Source organism: Rhyacophila brunnea, unplaced genomic scaffold (assembly GCF_057557595.1).
Source record: "Rhyacophila brunnea isolate RB1 unplaced genomic scaffold, BYU_Rbru_1.0 scaffold_11, whole genome shotgun sequence".
In the NCBI taxonomy this organism is placed as follows: Eukaryota; Metazoa; Arthropoda; class Insecta; order Trichoptera; family Rhyacophilidae; genus Rhyacophila; species Rhyacophila brunnea.
The window spans coordinates 19,278,948-19,299,846 of NW_028232763.1; the positions used below are offsets into that span (position 1 = coordinate 19,278,948).

The 20,899-nt window shown below is 33.9% G+C and overlaps 1 protein-coding gene across 2 annotated transcripts; it reads right to left on the reverse strand.

Annotated features, from left to right (window-relative positions):
• Nucleotides 1-1,902: 1,902 nt before the first annotated feature.
• On the reverse strand, nt 1,903-10,247 carry LOC147078450 (RNA polymerase-associated protein CTR9 homolog). 2 transcript variants are annotated; one of them, XM_085959830.1, is made up of 6 exons: nt 10,191-10,247; nt 7,853-7,975; nt 6,706-6,943; nt 6,203-6,475; nt 4,309-4,484; nt 1,903-2,374 (listed from the first exon to the last, which is right to left on the reverse strand). In XM_085959830.1, the coding sequence occupies exons 3-5, from the start codon at nt 6,711-6,713 to the stop codon at nt 4,463-4,465; spliced, it is 303 nt and encodes a 100-aa protein (XP_085815956.1). In that variant the 5' UTR covers nt 6,714-6,943; nt 7,853-7,975; nt 10,191-10,247; the 3' UTR covers nt 1,903-2,374; nt 4,309-4,462. The 2 variants fall into 2 exon arrangements, with proteins under 2 accessions (XP_085815956.1, XP_085815948.1); XM_085959822.1 differs by having other exon boundaries at nt 1,905-2,374; nt 7,853-8,117; nt 10,155-10,206.
• Between the last annotated feature and the right edge of the window lie 10,652 nt (nt 10,248-20,899).

Consider the following 20,899-nt stretch of genomic DNA (forward strand, 5'->3'; position numbering starts at 1 on the left):
AAAGGACCTACCAGACCACCATTAAAAACAAGCAATTAATTTTGGATCCGTCTCAAAAACAATTAACTTTGCAGCAAAAGAAATTTCATCATTACATTCATACAATCAATACGACTGGATTCGAAACCCTTTCGCAACCAATGCCGAAAATTCTATAGAAGCGCTTTCGTTGAAGTTGAATTGAGAAACGATGGGACTCTAAAAACTAAATTTTGCAGATGTTCCATTGGCTATTTTCTGGATTTCGGTTAAAAAAGAATATTCTTGGATTTCCGACAAGGAGTAAGATAAACACAAATTACAAATTTGCTCACATATTAAAAATAATTGACTGCAGCGCTATTTTACTACGCTGGTATTAATAATTTAAAACATTCGATTGTAGGTTACAATAATTATTTATTATTATTGTGTCAATATTCGACAAACAAATATTCTTAACCAGACAACTAACCATAATTCAAGTGGATGTATTAATAAATACAAACATTCAATACCATTAATTTTACCTCAAACACCATTTTAAAAACTCTATTTTAGGGTATCACACTGTCTTTAACCTTAGCGATAGGTAGGGGTGGCAAATATCCTAGTCTGGGGTCCCCCTTCAGGATGTGGGGTCCATGTTTTGGTGTATAAATTATTTAACATGCGGTGTGTCACTGTCTTCTGTGAAGACCTGTGGTGTGTCGTGGAGAAAAGGTTGCGGGGCACTGATTTACATACCGGTGCAAGTCAGTTTACAGAAAGCCAGGCGGGAACCGCGCCAATTTTTATTGCTGATTTTGGCAAAATTCATGAATACAAAAATGAAAACCTAACCTAACAAATAATCCAGTAGGTATATCAGCTATTTTCAAAATTTGTTTGCCGCTGGCTTCCTATAAACCGACAAGAACAATATACCTACCTACTTGCACTGTTTGAAAACACCTCAGAAACATTGGTACTTAAAAAAATATGACACCTGACAGAATTCGAACCTGTATACATTGAATTCTGGCCGATGCGCTTTACCAATTTAGTCACCAGTATTATATCCAATTACGGCATAACTAGCCGTAATGTGACTGAAGCTTTTTACAAATTATGCTAGTATTATTGACCTTTGCGGCTTGGTAAGAATACAATGGGACTCAGCTTCCAGCGGTTCCATTAATCGAGCAGATATGTTTTAAAATTGTGTTTTATGTTCATAAAGAATGTCACCCTCACAAATATTGTGATATAGTATATTCTATAAGATCCCTTTAGAGCAGTGTGGACTCCTCCAAAAGTGCAATTAGTAATATTATCAAGGCCTGAACAAAAACGATGCATGAGTGCGAGTGGGAAAGTATTCGGCACCCTTATAATCTCTGCGACACGCGCTATAGTAAGATAAAAGGTCTACATATGTTTGAGTTAGTTTCCAAAAGTATCGCCGACAAATTGTGGTAAATCGCTTCACGTAGCGTCGTAGCTCGTGTTGCTAAATTGCTATTTTTTGTGTTAAACATAGTCATTGGTAAATATTTTTAGTTATTTAAGCAGGAAAGATGGTTTTATGTGTTGTATTAAAATATGGTAGCCGTACTGATAAGCAAAAAGATGGTATTACGCTTCATAGGTAAGTTGATACATGTTCGTGATAATTTATTTGTATATTATTATAGAAAATTATATTTTAATTCTGAGCGTCTAGTGCGAGCACTACCGAAATGGTCTATGGTCTCGAACATTTGTAGACGAATGCGTTCGCTCACCCACAAACCAAACGCATGGCACGCAGCTTCATTTAGCAATGCAACGGGTGGCGTCTAGATGTATCTATAGTCTATGAATATTATGCTCTCTGCGAATATAATAATATTTTATAACAGCTGAGCAAAGGAAAGGGTGAAAAAATGAAATTCAACATTTATCATAAAACATCAATTATTTATTAAAATACTTTAAACTACCTTTCTATTAACAATCATCAATCCAAAAGGTACTTAACTGGGTGGTCGACTTAAACTTAAAAATGTAAGGAGGTGTAACGTGTAATTTCTTTGCTTGGTCTAAATGTATTACAATAAATCATCAATGTTATAAAGGAAAAATCATGAAATTTATGATACAAAAGTTAATCAATTTTCTGTGGGTAGGTAGTTACATAGGTAAGTATTGAAAGTAATAAACTTCTGTGACCAATCAAAACGTGGGCGGACATTCTTCTCAGGATGAGCATCATGGTGTAGAGTAGAGAGCCGTTACAAGGCCCAACTCGTCTGGCTCGTAGCAAAGCTATATTGGCTTCCTGGAGTCGATTCGCATACGACACAGCTCGGGCCATGTAAATCAAATCATCCACATTATGGTGAGCGTGGAATTTGTTCAAACAATTCTCATACTGCAAACAAAAAAGCATTGATAAGATTAAGCAAGCGTGTACAGAAATAAACAGAATATTACTTAAAGTATATGCTGTATAAACGTATACTACGTAGTCAACAATTTATTGTTTTTACATTTCATTGCTTGTTTGACCATTAGATGGGTGAGCAGCACATTGCATAGAAAGCCTTGGGGCATAGATAGCAGTGGTGAAGGGTGGAGGTAGGCTGTTAAGAACTGCCATAAATAGTGCACATTAAACTTTGTCAGTCATGCATATTTTTTTCATTGAAATAAGACAACTTACAGATGGTGTTGGGTTAGTTTTTAAAATTCAATTAAACCCTGCGAAAACAAGTCTTTTACAGATTAACATCCACATAGACTTTTTTGGAATACACTTTTTTTATCCCAAATTGCTCCATGAGATTTAGTCGATCACCCTTGTCATATAGATACACATATTTCGGACCATGAATTGGATCTACAATATGGCTGCTGCTCGCTATAAAGACGTGCTTGGTGAATTGTGTGAATCTCTAAACTGTTTTACAAGTTTCACAATGCAGATAATAAACACCTCTTCTCTGAACTGTATATTGATCTATCTAGTATCAACGATGAAACAAAGACAGATGACAAAATGACTAAGATGGTTATACATAATTATTATATCTTTAAAAATGAAAGTTTATGTCTTGTATATTAATAAAAAATGGGATGATATAACTGCAAATCAGACTGCTCTAATTAAATCCAAGCTTCGATGTCATCTGGGAATTGATCAGTGACTTTCTTGAGATGTGCACGAGCTACATCTCGTTAAGATTGAAAGGTAGATTTAGCGTATAGTGATCCAAGAATTTTTATTATCTCGTAGTTCTTTGGTTGAGCCTTTATGACATTTTTGAAACATTGGGAGGCCCAGTGAAGGAATAATTGTTGAATACAATAAAACAACTTAATATATTTATACATTGGCTTTGCATGAATTATTTAAATTCGCCCACCATACAGTATTAACAATAATAATTACAACATTATAATAATATAGACTAGAACATAAATTTCAGTCCTCATACTTGATAAAAAAATAAGAAAAAACTCGGCAATAAAGTTGGATGGCAAAATTAAAAAGTGGTCACGATCCTCAGCCATGAGTGAACGACCAAGAAGAAGGATGTATGTGGCAGTAAGGAATTATGGACCGAGAAAAATGGAGGAAGCTAAGGGAGGCCTTCATCCAACTGTAGATCGACCCCGGCTGATGATGATGACTTGATAAAAAGCTTAGTGCCGCAGTAGTAGCCGCATATCGTTTTTTGTATGCCGGCTAGCCGCAGCGGCCTGCCACAAGTGCGTATGGGTGAACAAAACAATTATTGTAAAGCAATTTTCTTAAGTGGTGAATACCAGGTCATATTCTATTATATACAAATTTTGATTCATAGATAGCATAAGGATCTCTTCGAATTTTCGTACTGACATACTAGTACTTTTTAATAGTTTAAATTAAATTATAGATTCTTCAAGATGTTACACAAGATTTAACAATGAAACATTCATCAATCTTCCATACATAACTCGAAACCTAATTGATAAAAATGTTAGAACATGACATGGGAATCAACCCTAGATTTATCGCATGCCAGCTGAGTCAGCTTGAGAAGATCCAAGATTTTTCGAATGGGTATTTTACTGAGGCTGTTCCAAGTTAAATATTTTCAATGAAGACTGTTACATTCTTAAATCACGTGTATTATTTAGGAATATCAACTGTTAAGCTGTGGACCCAATAGGTTGAGCAAACGATCAATTATATTTCTTGTAAAAAATATCTGTTATGAGACCTCTTCATGAGGCAGCCGAGATCCACATCGGATTGTAGGGCCAGTAAAAAATATATTTTTAACTGTACGCCTATACAAATATGATATAAAATATACATACATTCTCTGAATCCCCTCGATAAAATGATATACATCTGCTCGAGGCCAAAGTGCGGCAGGACAAATGCAGAAAGTGCAAACTGCGTAGCCTGGTCGCGGTTTCTCGTGCAAGTTAGTAACAGTTCTCCGCACACAACCCCCGATTCTCTGTGTTGTTATTGGACTTGAATTGTAACCCTGAAAACAAATTACAAGACAACTGAATGAACTGAACTGAGAAAAATTTTCACCCTGCTGAATTAAGCGGATAGACAAGGTTCTTGAATTACTATTATGATTACTAGATAGATGGAGCAATGAGATCTTTTTAAAATTTATGTAGAAAGGATTTTATTCTTTTCGTCATAAATTTCATTTCATACTCATGTGATATATGAAATTTATATCATAATATTTACATTAAGTAATCAGACATAATTATAGGTTCATATAATTTCTTCATGTTTTCTTTACAGACTTAACGGCCCACATGCTCAGCATAGGTAAAAATGGAGCTTTTATGGTATTCTTTTTCTTTTTTCTTTCGACCATGTCCGATCCTAATAGGATCATATGGGCCTCCACAGAGTAGAGGTTTGTATTGACAGATTTTGTTTTTAGGAGAAATGGATGTCAGCCATTTGCTCAACCTATTAGGTATATTCAGAGCATAATCCTGGACATTCCTTAAACGTTTTAGATAATCTATTTATATAATTTTGAAGCCTTATTATCCTTTATATTTATTTTAAACATTTGATGACTGCATAAAGTATTTTTATTACATAAAATAGTATTTTTTTAAACTTTTCGCTCTAATGTTTTAGAATATAGTCATATTTCGGTACATCCGTGTGCAGTGGTATTAATATTTTTTAGATTCATTATTTTTTAAACGCATTTACAAAACCATTAGTAAAATTAATGTTAACATTATATAGTGACATATTTACGATAAAAAATTATATTTAATAATCTTTGTGATCCCAAATTTAACAAAAATTAGGCATTTTATTATTAAAAAATTGGCACGATTAACACATTTGAAGATAATTCTAAAGATACTAATTATAAGCTATGTCTTTGACCATTCAAATGTGATAAACATTCTACGAATAATGTTTGCTTTATAATAATTATTGACCTAAGAATAAGGTACTATTTTTTGAAATACGCCATATTTATTGGCATTTCCCAGTGGTTAAGCTACAACATACGGCCGTAGCTATAAATTGACAAATGATAAATGAAGTAGGGAGTAAGATCATGGTAATGCCCGTGTTTGAACATGTACCGATTTAAAAAAATATTTTTTTTCGGTTAGGTTAGATTATGGTTATGGCTATGGTCGTATGTTGTGGCTTAGCCACTGGGAAATGCCAATAGAAATGGCGTATTTCAAAATAATACTACCTTATTCTTAGGTCAATAATTATTATAAAGCAAACATTATTCGTAGAATGTTTATCAGTTGTGTGATTCATGCGCACTAGAAATCGTATCTGTGGATGATCAGGGTTAAATTATTGTTACACTATAATGGTTTTTCATTGGAAAAAATATTTTAAATATAAAATATTTTTTTATGAGAAATGGATGTTTAGCCACTTGCATTACCAATTGGATCCAGAGTCATGAGTCATGACTATTTAGAATTTGAATATAAGATAGATAATGCAAAATTGCACTTGGCACATGGCATTCATCCGTAAATCAACAAAACTTAAAAAAACATGAGAATTAATGGATCTTTGATGAAATATGCAAACTCAATTTTGAAAAATTCTAGATATTCATTTTAACTGAATATTTAAAATATTATATTGAACTATTTTAAATGAGAGATGAGTATATTCTCATTTCACAGATTGACGTTTGCTGTGAAAAATATTTAAAACAATGTAAGTATCCCAAACCTTGCTTTATCCTGATTATTTAGCTTCATAAAGCAATGGCCCATGCCGAAACGGAGACGGAGAACAGCCAGGCGGTTGGGGTTGGTTCTCAGAGTTTCCCTGTAGAAGCCGAGAGCGCTGCGGTAGTCTTTTTTATTGAAAGCGATGCACACTTTCCAGAACAGCGAGGGGATGTTGTTGGAAGATTGATTCACCACAAAATTGAATTGCGCATCCACCGTCCACCACTTTATCACCCTCCAACAAGCACAAGTATGCTCGGCCCAAAAGATTCTGCAAAAAAAAAAAATACAGATATACAGCATTTTCGCCGGTAAAGTAAATTCGGCTGTTGTATAATGAAAAATCAGTTGTTTTCATTTTGTTTTTCCAAGTCATGTTGTGAATGAATTGAACTTGTAAATTGTAAAGTTCACTTCATATTATTATATATAAAGAAATTTGAACAAAATTTGACTAGGTTGAATAAAATAGGTAATGAAAGTGGGTAGGTATCGTCTTACATGATCATACATGATGATTTTGTCGGCAGTGGTGTATAGGTTTGCGGCTTTGGTGAACAGATCCCGTTTCATGTTTATATTCTTTTCATGGTTAGCTTCCTGCACGCAGTATGTGGCGAGCATGTCCAGGCACCGCATCTGATCTTTCTCCGAGTTAGAATAATCGATGTTGGCCGCGGTGCGGCCCGCATCCAAGATTTTAATGAAGTCATCAGTTCTTTTTGTTTACGTACGGCACCTGTATAGAATACAAACATTTATATGAGAATACGCAATTTGAAAAATTGAAAGGACCCTCGCAAACGATGCTAATAGAAATCAAGATCCGACAGGTCCCATCCATTCATTCAAATATCATTCTCTCTGGACATAAAAATGTGGATAAATGTGGTTGAAAAATTAACCCTGCCTACATCGCAATTAGGGTTATTGTTGTACATTTCTTTCCGAAACGCTAATATATGTATTATATTATATTGTAGCAAGTAGTTAAATATTAACTTTACCCACATTGCAAAAAAAGGATTATTCGAGATTTTTGAAAGATGTCTTTGACCTATTCTGCAAAACTTGCCCACTTTAATATTGTGATTTTGTATGAAACGGTGTATTATCATGGTACTTATATCAATGTATACAAACGAGTAAGTTTTAATACCGGCTCGGTTATTGTAACTTGGTTTCTATGGGGCACTATTTCTTTCAAAAAGTTTGAAACGCCATATGATTAGCAAGGTCTTTTTTCATTGAGGCATGACCATAATAGATTAAATTGGATTAGAAATCATGCATTCTTGCACGCCAATCGAGATATCGGGAAGATTCTACAGGTGTCACTCTTAGCACAGCTATGAAAAACGCCCAATGTTCGGTACACCATGGTATACGCTCGACTATGTGTGTCGAGACGTGGTGGTTTGCGATGGAGAAAAGCAAACACCAGAGAGTAATCATTACCCATAAAAATTGATTAAAAAAGTATTCATTTAGTTATTTAGTAAAATATTAATATACCTACTCAAAAGGGTTCGCCATCCAGATTATAATTGATAGTTTTTTTTTCTACAATAGACTGTTTACCCTAGGAAATTGATGGTGACATTCTAACTTCATTACATTCCATGCGTAAAATCTTATAAGTACTTACTACTTACGCCAACATTGACATTGACCCAGATGATAAGTGGGATCTCTCTAGGCGAAGAATACTGAGTATTTTTTTTCATCTCATGCGGTAGGTAATAATTGTTCAGGATCCAACTTCGATCACCTAAAAACAATTTAGATTAGGCAAACGACATTGGTTACGTCACATGTCATAAAATGAAGTAAAATCACATCACAAAACTTTAGCTAGTTCAATGTAATAATTATAACGAAACTATACATCGTCACCGTTTTAGCAAAACCATCTATGTGTCACTTTTATCAAAAATGACTTTTAAATACCAAGTCATTCCTTATTTTTTTCTCTATAGGCCAGTAAAATGATCTATGTGTTGGGTAAACTCGCTCCGAAGTTATTTCAAAAAATAAAAAACAGCTATGTGTAAGGTTCAAAAACCACGGTTCACAAAAACAACTATGTGTATATTATAGTAACATATAGATGGTATTTTGATATCGAGAGTGTAATGTTTTTTTACAGTTTGGCTACACATTGTTTGTTTATATGTTATATGCTATGCATTATGGTCTTGCACGACGGCTTGAAAGATGCTTTCTCAAAAAGAGAGACAGGAAATATTCAATAATTTCTGGAAGATGCCTACATGGTCAATAGGGTATAGGCGAGAATTAATTTAAAAGTTGGATAAACAACTACAAACGTCTCGATGACAGTGGCCAATTGAAAGCAACAATGACAAGTAATAAGAATCTGACTGAAGATAAATAATTGGTAGTGCAACCAAAAATCAAAACGGAGAGATTTGTGGAAAAATGTTACATTATGGTTGGATCTAATTCCAAAGTTCCCAGCCATTATTGCAGAGAAAATACCTCCAGGGTGTGTGTGGAATTGTGTTTCCGATCCAAAATACAAATGCATGGTGAATATAAAAAATGGTCTCTGGAAAATGGTCATAAAGCAGCAGAATATACTCCAGTATATTTACCACCAAAAAATCAGTATCCACCAACCACGTAAAGATCAGTGTGCCATCACTGCCATCTGCTGTAGTTATAAAATGAAGAATGTTTCAGAAATGGAATACAATAGCCACATTATTAAAAAAAAAAAAAGATGCTAGAAGACCAAAAATGAAATGAAGGAGAGTACCAGAAGTATTACTGGACGGTTAGTAATCACAATGGATCTCCAAAGTGTGCTGCTATGTCCAAAACACAGGCACAAATGTATTATAAACAAAAGCTGCAACTACACAATTTCACCATATAGGTACATTCTTCATAATGTATCTTCTAATGAATTTGTCTCATCTCATCGAAAGCAGGACAATACAATGAAATAATTCTAATATCGGATGGGTGTGGATATCAAAACCGAAATAAATTATTCGCTACTGCTCTAAGTTATATCTTTAGAGAGAAAAAACATCGAGATTCAACAGCTTTTTCTGGAAAAAGGCCACACCATGATAGAGGCCGATAGTGCACATGCTACCTAAAAAAAGTATTTTAAGCCTCCAATATATTCACCATCTGATTATATAGCACGTATGCGGCTAGCAAGACCAAAACAACCTTATAAAATTAATGTCATTGATTTTTAATTTTTAAGAATTATGGATAAGATTAAATCTGGATTAAGTTCAATCAGACCAGGAAAACGAATCGGAGATCCTGTTGTATATGATATTAAAATGTTACAGTATCTACCAGATGGAACAATCTTTTACAAACTCAACTTTATCAGTGCAACCGTTTGACTGCCTTTATAATATATATAATGAATCATTGCCAATATCACAGTCGAAATACATACATCTTCAGGAATTAAAAAGTGTAATAGAGAAAGATCACCACTATTTCTACGATAACCTAACATTTAAACCTGCTAATAGAAAGTAAACGAACTTATAAATATAATATCATCTCACTATTGCATTAATAATTAATAAAATGATATTGCAATTTATCACTAATGCACTATGTATATTTCAACTATTATTTATGTAACAGTTTTTCATGAATTTATTATTATTCACATTTTGATGAATAAATTAAACTACGTGTATTTACAAAACGGTCAAAACAACTTATGTGACATCACAAACTGTATTTTTATTATTTTTGTATTAAAAATAAAAGATTTTTGTAAACAAAATAATAATCTTAGACCATTTTCTGATTATAATAAAGCATTCTTCATAATTTTAATGTTTAAATGTAACATTATTTTTTTATTCAGTTTTATCCTTCTCCTGCACAATTTGAGAAAGTGCACATAGATGGTTTTGCTAAAACGGTGACGACATTCAAAACACTACATTATTATAAAATAAGTGATGGTTTATCTTTACACTATTATCAAAAATCAAAATGTTTCGAAGTCGCATGACCAGGCACCTGCTGTAGGCAGTGTTGCCAAGTCAAAATTTAAAATTTCAGTAGAATGTGACAAAAAAATTCAGTAGATTTGACAAAATATCAGTAGATTTCAGATTCTGAATACCTACTCATTGAATGACCAATTCTTTTCTGGATTTTCAAAAAATTACACGTAAAGTAATTAACGTCTCGTTTTTTAGAATAAAATACCGCATAAGGTAATTAACGTCTCGTTTTTTTTAGAAAAAATTCAGAAAGTTCAAAAATAATTAGCGAGGGCTTCAAGAAATATTCGATTGCAAACTTATTTTCCAAATTTTCATTGCATTTCATTTCATTTCAGTGCATTAATCATGTCAAGTTTACTATTAACATAATCATGAATTTACTCACAAATATTATGGAAAACACAAATATTAGTAGATTTTAGAAAATGCAATAAGTATATCAGATAGGTATGATTTAAAAATAAGGAAAGAACTCACCTTGTGCAGATAACAAACGACCTTGATGCTACTTTAGAATATTATGGTCTTGTAATAATAATTATGAAATAAAATAACAATAATAAAACTATTCATCACCATCTATTTATTGTTTTATTTATTGTTTGTTTTCGTTATTATTGTTTTCTACACAAAATAATGTTAGTTTATCATACGATTTATCACTACACTTAAGTAGGCACCTAGTTATTTTTATATCACTGGTTTCACGATTACTACTAAGGACAATTTAAAATGTTTTCTGAATAACAAATGAATCAGGAAAAATATTTTAAGAAGTTCAAAAATAATAGGTATCAATATTAACGAACTTGTATTAATAATTTTAATATTGCTATAACTGCTGCTATCGGAGAATGCTAGAATAAAACTGATGAAAATTAAGGGCACAGTAGAAACCATTTTCGACTGTCTAAACTCTAAACAATCTGATGAAAACAAAACTATAAAAAGTAGGTACTAGGTAGGTACCCAGTTGTTCCTTGTTCGAGTTTCGAGATCCCATTATTTGGTGTAATTAAAATAATTCCTAGTTATAGAAAGGAAATCTCTCCATTCGCGATGTTTTATTCAGTTTTATTTTCATTCTAAATATCATGAGAAAGTTTTAGTTATAGATATGCCACCATAAATTGTCCGGTTTTCGAATTTAGTACTAAGCTCACCACAGTATAAAAAATATTGAATGATATACCTATCAAAATCAGCATGTGGCGCTCTCACTAATCGGAAGACTTATAAATTGTTATATCATATAATTATGTACATTCACCTTTACTTGCTGAAAGGTTCTTCAACGAAACGAAAGGGAAACCTGACCTAAAATTTTAAATTGCTATTCAGTAATTAATACCTAACCAAATTAAATGTTCAAATTTACTTTATGTACCTGAGCCGGATCCAAAAAGTATCATTCATTCGAACTTACGTGCATAAGAAAAATATTTGAAACCAGAAGAAAAAAGTTTTTTTGCGTTCTAAAAAAAATATTTGTGGACAAAAACCCTTTGTACTAACAATGATTGAAATGTTTGAATAATGTCTCTTGTTCTTCGGTTTCCTTCTTATCAGTTTATCACTTAACAATGATGCAATTGTTCATCCCCATTAAATTTTATTTTTGCTGGTCACACATAGCATAGCATTAAAATATAATGATTATTGAGTCATGTTACGTTATGGTGTGACGTTTTACGTAATAAATAATAATAGGTAGGTATTAATTTATTATTTTCTAAGCAATGATGATGTCAGTGGGTTAAAATGCCGGTATTGGGTAGCGTAACAATGCATCCTTTGTTAATTTAGAAGCGTGTATCCAAATCAACAAAGGCGTGCGTAAATCTTTTCAACTTTATTAATAAATTCACCATCGTTGACTTAAAAATATGGGAAATAGCCAAATATCAGTAGATTTCATGAATTTCGAAAAATAATCAAAAATTCAGTATATTGGCAAAAAATATCAGTAGATCTACTGAAATTTCAGTAGACATGGCAACGCTGGCTGTAGGTACGAGGAGCCATCGAGGAACTAAAGAATGACGTCATTACATTTTAAGCTACTAGAGTAAAAAATAATTGCGCTGTACTTACCCGTGTTATGGGAATTCACCGTCTTCGAGCTGCATTAGAAAACTTGGGATGCCCCGTAAGGAATTATTGCTTTGCCGTAATCTATTTTCACATTGCTGCAAAATTCATAATATATTATATTTTCATATAACGAATAATCGTCAACTTAACCCTTTGTCTATTGTACGGTATAACGATACGCTACGGCCTACGCCAATCGATGTATGAAGCTTCTCTAAGTAACATAGAAAAATAATGAATCATTTCAGCGTATAGGCATGTGGGGCTTATAAAATTTATATCAGAAATACGACTTGGAAGTTAAAGGCTTAAAATAGTATACGATCACTTCGTTATAGTTTTTTAGATCTGCTAACACATAAACAGTAAAAAATAATGATTCATATTATAACACAGCATAATAATTATTAATTACCTATTAATGATTTGCTGTATTTTTTGCCTAACAACGATATTATGGGTCAATGAGAAATGGGACCAGTCTCAGGAAATAAAAACTACAATTGAGATCGCAAGGAGCGCCTTTCTCAAAATGAGACGCCTCCTTAGCAATCGAGATCTTAACCTAGGTCTGAGACTGCGTATGGTACGTTGTTATGTGCTCTCAATTCTTTTCTATGGCATGGAAGTATGGACGCTAAACCAAGAGATGTCACGGAGACTTAAAGCTTTCGAGATGTGGCTGTATAGACGCATCCTCAAAATTCCTTGGACTGACCGGGTGACAAATGTTGAAGTTCTCAATCGAAAGGGGAAGGACCGAGAAATTCTACGTAGTATCAAAACCAGGAAACTACAATACCTCGACCACATTATGAGAGGACACATATACAGCATTCACCAACTTGTCATTCAAGGAAAGATCAATGGGAAGCGTAGCAGAGGACGGCGCCGCATTTCGTGGCTCAATAACCTCCGTGATTGGTACGAGTGCAGCTCCACCGAACTGTTCCGGGTAGCATACGACAAAGATAAGATCGCCTTGGTGGTGGTCGACCTCCGCTAGGGGATGGCACAATAAGAAGAAGATAGGTACCTATCTCTATAAGGTTTATAGATTTTTAATAACACAGGTTTTCAATACGCCGTAAAAAATCAAATTATATGTGGGTACTTATAATATAAGTATTATTATAATTTAGGTAACTATTCTATTCATACATATACTGCATTCCTAATCGCTGAAAAGCCTCAATTAAAATAAAGACTCAACTCGGTGTTGTCGGCAAGTTAGGTACCTAGGTACCTATATCTCGCCTTAATGCCCTTAATCAATCTAATATTACGTTCAAAGCTGACTGGAAGAACGAAATAATGAGTTTAATAATTCTGTGAAGATAAAAAAACAGGAAGATCGCCTCTCTTCTAATTATAGCAAGGAATCAATCATTTTGAGGCTGCTGTTGAGAGATGTCCCAAGACTAAAAAATGTTATAAAGGTTTTCGCAACGCCATTATTTCATTGTACCTAGTCACCCAAGCATTTTGAACCTATAAGATACCTAGACGAAATAATATAGCTTGCCAGCGATTATTATTAACCAATGCCCATACAGGTCACATTAAGTGAAAAAAATGTATGATAGGTAGGTACCTACCTACCATTTATTAGTAATCGAGTGGCAATAGTCGTGCATGATTAACATTTTTGAGGTTTTTACGCCGAATATGTATAATATGTAGGTACATATCTATTTCTATGTATTTAATTAATACATAGATATGGTGCTTTTATTTATGAATTGGTCATAGCATAGTAGTTGGCCGTTTCAACTTTTGGTTGATAAAATAAGGTGTCAGTCATTATTTTATTACGTCGTCTGTTGATATGTATAGCTTGGTCTCCATTTTCATACAGAAAAACTTGAACCAAAATTATTCCCTGTGATTTTTTAAAAAAAGTTATTGGTGAAGACAAATACAAACACTTCAAAATGATAAACACCAGAAAGGCTGTGAAGACACCCCAAAAAATTATAACTTGTTTCAATATTGTGGAGTTATTTTAAAACATCAGAAAATGAAAAGACCAGAGCAGCATTAAATTTCACTGCCATAAGGTAACAGCTTCTACTATGCAAATATACAATAATATTGATGTACCTACTACCTATGTAGGTATTCAACAGTTTTAAGAACACTAAATGATATAGAACCACAGTCTAATCACGAACCGACAATCATTTACATAATAATATTATCTCGGCAAGATGACATTGAACCATCCACATCTGTTTATTTGATCCACTGTGGTGCAGTTGAAAACTATGTATTCCGTTTAAAAAACCTACTAGAAAATTGAAGAAAAAAATTAAAAACTTTTTTTTGCAATAGTGAAACAACAGTTGTTATTAAAATAGGTACGAGTAGGTAGGTACATAATTCGGAAAATATTATTCTTTGCAGATGATACATACTAGGAATTATCGATATTAATGGTATTATAATAATTATATAGTAACTATAGCAATTATTATATTTAACACAAAAAATATTACTCCAGTATTGGAAGATAATGACTTGTTTTTGTGTCTGCACTATGTGGTGCCAGATAATATCTCAGATGGTATTTCAGATAAATCCGGCATTCATAAGAGAAACAAGGACGATTCTGAAAGATGGATACAGAGAAGTACTAAAACCTGGTTTTTTCAATTATTTTTTTAATGGTTTTTTCATATTATTTTATGTTTGTTTTTGCAAAATCACTTATTTTCCACCAATTTTCTTAGAATTGGGCTCTTATCTTCAAAATTCTAGAAGCTCGTATATTTGTGTATTCCTTCGCTGCAAGGTTCTTTTGTGATTTCACATTATTTTTCGGGTTCTGTAGACCTACTAAATTTAGGTCCCGGACCTGTAGCCCTTTTTGGAAATTCAGCCCTGCTTGTAAGGGTAAATAATTACAAATTTGGAGCACATCTGAAAACCGAACAGCTTATATTATATTGTAGACCTTGTAGGACTAATCGTTAATAAATAACCTAACATATTCTCACGAATCAGTTCTTACAACTTTAAGAACTATATACCTACATGCAATATTATCTCAATAACACGAAACGGAACGCAATTTTCAAAGAATCCACGAGCCGGAACGGTATCTTTTAGAATTTCACGAACAGGAACGGCGCTCCGGTGCGTTCCGGTCTATTTCGAGCCCTGGCTTGGTTGTATATTTAATGATGCCAATGTTTAATTTAGACCAGTGGTCCTCAGAAAGTTTTCTTGTGGTCCGCAATTTTTGGGCGTCCAAATGCTAATGCTAAAATTTTAATAAAACCTGTGCAACTGTAAGTATTTGAGCATTGTGTTTTTGTCATATATTAATGGTTTTACGTGACGAAATTAACTGCTATCATACGTTATTATATAATATGTTTTCCTTATACGTTAGCGGTGCGTAAAACGTTTCTAATAATTTCAGTAATCCACAGCTGTAAAAAGGTTTAGAAACACTGATTTCGACCATTTTAAGGGACAAATAAACATTTTAAACATAGTATAGAAGTCTGTCAGAAATTTGAATACCTGAATTGAAAACTATTTCAGTCAAACAAATAATTTAGATGGACTAAAATACCTTGTTCAGCAAGAAAAGAAAAAATACCTACGCCAGAAGGGAAAAGGAATCTGACAAAATTACTGAAAAATATGTGTTTACAATAGACAATGCGTTTTGATATATCCAAAATCTAATGTGTCCAGCGCATAATTTAAAACAAAACTTGCCATTCATAATTTTACTCTCTGCAACCAAAAACGATTGATGGTCTTTGCAATGTTTTGATTGAAGTCGAAAGTGGGCTTACTGCAAATTAGCTTTCCAGTGTAATAATATGTCAATAATTTACTCTTCCTCTTCTGCCTCTTTCTACGACGACGACGACGACGACTATAAAACCACTATTCTGTATAGTGACGGAGCAGGGAAAGAAACCAGGAAAAAATTTAGTACTCACCAATGCTTTATTAAATTAATATTGCAATGCCACGTAATATCACCAATGTACATTAAAAAAAGGAGAAGGACCACACTCAAATTGAGGTTGAACGATTCGCTCTGTAATTGAAATGAGGTTGAGAAATAAAAAAAAAGTGTTCATGCTGATTATATAACTGCGTTTAAAGAAGCCTGGAAAAACCTAAGCCATACCATGTCACAATCTCCGCCTATAGTAATAGGGAACGACTCTACCTACGCTATTACCGGTCCCAAGCCCGGATAAAGGATGAGGGTTCGTCGTAGGGTTAATCACCCAACACGGTAAAAAAAACCCTGATTACGAACCCCGGACTCCCCATAAACCAACGACCCAAGCAAAGAATTAAGGACAAACGATTATATAATATACAATGTGGCACATGGAACGTACGCACTATGTTGCAGCCGGGCAAGATGGAGGAGGTTGCAATTGAATTGCATAAGTATAAAATGAGCGTGACTGTATTGCAGGGAATAAGATGGGAGGGCGCAGGTTTCATAAACAAGAGAAACTACACTTTGTATTACAGTGGATCTGCAGGTACGCAGGGTCGCTATGGAACTGGGTTCTTAATCAGCTCTGATATCCGCAGGGCAGTACTAGGATTTGAGCCAATTAGTGAGAGATTATGTAAACTTAAACTGAAAGGTACACTTTTCAATATTACGTTCATCAACGTTTATGCCCCAACTGATGATGCGACCGAGGAAATTAAGGATAGATTCTATGAAGATCTGCAGAGAGCCTGCGAAAAAGTCTTCCCACATGATGCTCTAATTATCTTGGGAGACTTCAATGCAAAAGTTGGAAAAGATGAAGCATTTAAATAAGTAGCTGGGCAGCACAGTTTGCATCAAACGACAATCGATAATGGTGAACGTCTATGCTTTTTAGCGGCTGCAAATAATTTATTAATTAGTAGTACATGGTTTAAACATAAAAATATCCACAAAGGAACCTGGAAAATACCTGGAAGTAATACATGCAACCAAATAGAATGATCACATTCTTATATCAAAAAGAAGAGCGACAACAGTGGAGGATGTGCGCGTCTGCAGAGAAGTCAATTGCGATTCTGATCACTTCCTGGTGAGAGCAAAATTAAAACAAAAAATCTCCTTAATACTGAAAAAAGAAGGCCAGAGAAGAACTAAATGGAGAGCTGAAAAAATGAGGGATGAAGAAATTTTGGATAAATACCAGGAATCTATAGAAACAAACTTAAAAATGACTTTAATAACCGATGATGTGAATGTGGACTGGGAAAATACAAAAAACTGTGTGATCACGAGTGCCACAGAAATTCTGGGGGAAAACAAAGCAAAAATAGATGCAGGATGGTTTGATGATGATTGCAGGCAAGCACTGTTTGAAAAAAAATGAAGCAAGGAAGAAATGCCTACAAAGGAAAACTCGCCAAAATTACGAAACTTATAAAGAAAACAGAAAAACTGCAACAAAGCTCTGCCGAGAGAAAAAGCGATTGATGCTCATGAGAATACTTCAAGACATGGAATGTCAAAGAAGAAACAATGATCTCAGAAAATTTTACAAGACTAAATCCTATCAACCCTGATTAAACTCCTGTAAGGATAGTGAAGGACAAATGCTGATCAAAAAGAAGGACATTATGGAAAGATGGAAAGGCTATTTCACAACACTTTTAAATCAGGCTTATAATAATGGTCATGAGGAAACGGAAGAAGTATTGTACTACACTGCTGAGGAATTTATTGATGAGCCTACTCTGCCTGAAGTAAGAAGAGCATTAAGAACGCTGAAAAACAATAAAGCACCTGGAACCGACAGGATAACAGCCGAGCTGATAAAGACTGGTGGCCCTACACTGGAAGCAAATATCCACAAGATAATTCTCAATATTTGGGAAAAAGAAATTCTACCTGAGGAATGGAAGATGGGTATAATAATCGTGCCTATTCTGAAAAAGGGAGACAAAACAATGTGCGATAACTACAGAGGGATCACAATTCTAAACACAGCTTATAAAGTTTTCTCATCTGTACTGTATAGCAGGTTAATGATCTATGGTGAGGAAATCCTGGAAGAATACCAATGCGGCTTCCGACCAAATAGATCCACCATAGATCACATCCATCTCATGAGGCAAACTATGGAGAAAGCGCACGAATACAACCTGACACTCCACCACCTGCTTATTGATTTTAAACAAGCTTTCGCCAGTGTGAATAGGGATAAGATGCTGCAAAGCCTAAAAATACTGGGAATTCCCTTAAAACTAGTAAGGCTTATAAAGACCACACTGACGGATACTAATTACAAGCAGATCCAAACAGAGGATGATCGACCATGGTGGCACTATGAAAATAAAAGCAGAAAACGCTGGGCTGGAAATAAGCCAGTCAAAAACTAAGTATATGGTCAGCACACGCGATCAGGTACCGCTGCAGAATATAGTCATAGGACAGCATGCATATGAAGGGGTGGACAAGTTCACGTATCTCGGATCCAGCCTAAATACCCAAAATAAGACAGCAGAGGAGATAAAAATCCGCCTTATCTCCGGGAATAAATGCTGGCATGCCTGCAAGCGACTGGTGGGGTCGAAAATTCTAGGCCGAAGAAGTAAACTTCTAATTTATAAAACGATTATAAGGCCAGTGGTCACTTATGGCTGTGAGACTTGGTGCTTGACTCAAAACGAAGAAAACAAATTAGCTGTCTTCGAGCGAAATACTCCGCAAAATCTTTGGACCCACGTTGGAAAATGGGAACTACAGAATTAAAATAAACCACGAGTTGGAAGAGCTGATTGAACAGCAAACAATCATAAGACACTGTAAGTTCCAAAGACTACGATGGGCGGGGCATGTGGAGAGAATGCCTGAAGTTAGAGCGCCAAGGATCATGACGAAGTGGCTACCCCAACGGAAGAGACCCAGAGGCCGTCCAAGAAAGAGATGGGCTGACGCCGTAGAAATTGACTGGCTTCATATAGGAAGATCCGGTAACTGGAGAAGTGTGGCGAGAGACCGGAGTGAGTGGAGAGCGGTTGTGAAGGAGGCCAAATCCCACCCCGGGATGTAGCACCGTGGAAGAAGAAGAAGATACCATGTTACATATTTATGCCATCATTTTAATAAAAAAAATATTGGTGTTAGATTTTACAAATCCATAGGTACGACCAGGAGAAAAACTAATGACTTATATTCGAGCACTGCAATATAATGGATCTAATAAATGGAAATATTAATTTAAACTGCGTTTTGGTGAAGAATAGCAAGAGCTCCCTCCAATCTCTTTGTCCCTGTACGAATAAATTAAAGTACTATTATGCAACCAAAATTCTTTGCAGCCTTCCTCAACTATATCAAGAAAGGCATGAAATAAAATAACTAAGAATACCTTCAGTTCTTGAAAACAAGTATGGTGGCTGATTATCACTAATTTTATAATAATCTGTCATTGGAAAGCTAACTCGAAAATTAAAATGAATTAAATATTATTTTGTTCATTTATGTGATGCTTATTACCCCTATTTATGCGATTTTATTGAATTTTCCAACATAATGTAGACAAGCAATAGATACTGTAAAACTTGGTGCTGTTTATTTTAATTCAAACATTGTAACTCCCAGCTCAAATCTCAAAAAAACAAAAGCAAACCATGTAACTCCTCTATATTCTATGTTAATAAATATTTTGTAAAAATTACCAGATTTACTCATTTATAACATTAAAATACTAAAAGTGTTCAAATTTCCTAAACCAGTCCGTTTTATTTTAAAACAGTTTTTTCTTCCTTCTGTGAAGTTGGTTAATACGGAGTCACAAGTTCCGCGCATTTAGTTGACGAAATGTCATTCCAATATTATCTTTTGAAGAAAATATCGTTGCATAAAAATACATTGCATTTTTCAAAAATATGCATACCAACGTAATTATTGTATTATAACTTATTTATTTCTTATTACGGATCATAAGTTAAAAACAAAAGGTACCTAAGTATACTTATTATTTACTGCGTTTTTGCTTATGAAATTAACAAAATCATAAATAAAAAGACAAATTTTAAGTTAATTAATGATTTTTTTTAAGATTTGACACTTTTGTGTATACAAAATATTAAGTTTTAAGTAATCTATTATAGACCGAAATATTTAGAGAGCATACACCGTTTTGGCTATTTTGCGAGACTCTGTTGACTGGATCTTCCAAACGGATGCGGTTGTTTTTGTTCGGGATATTTTGACGGGGTACTTAGTGAAAATGGAAAAATGGGAATTTTTCGCGTAATTTACATGGAAAAACAATACAAAATACATGAAAAATCATGTAATTAAATTACTCAAAGGTGTGCATTTAAAAAGTGTGGAAAAAAAATGTTTGATGTTAAAACTTGACAGCCATTCAAAATCAAATTTATAGCTTAATGTAAAAGATAAAAAATTGAAAAATCATGTTAAAAGTTTTAAAAAATATATGTAATCGTATGCACTTAACAAAACAATTTTAAGGTAAATTTAATGGTTCAAGTATCAAGTCACTAAATTTAAAAAAATAATATCTCTCAAGATATAATCTCGAAATCAAAAAAGCACGTGCACAAACGTA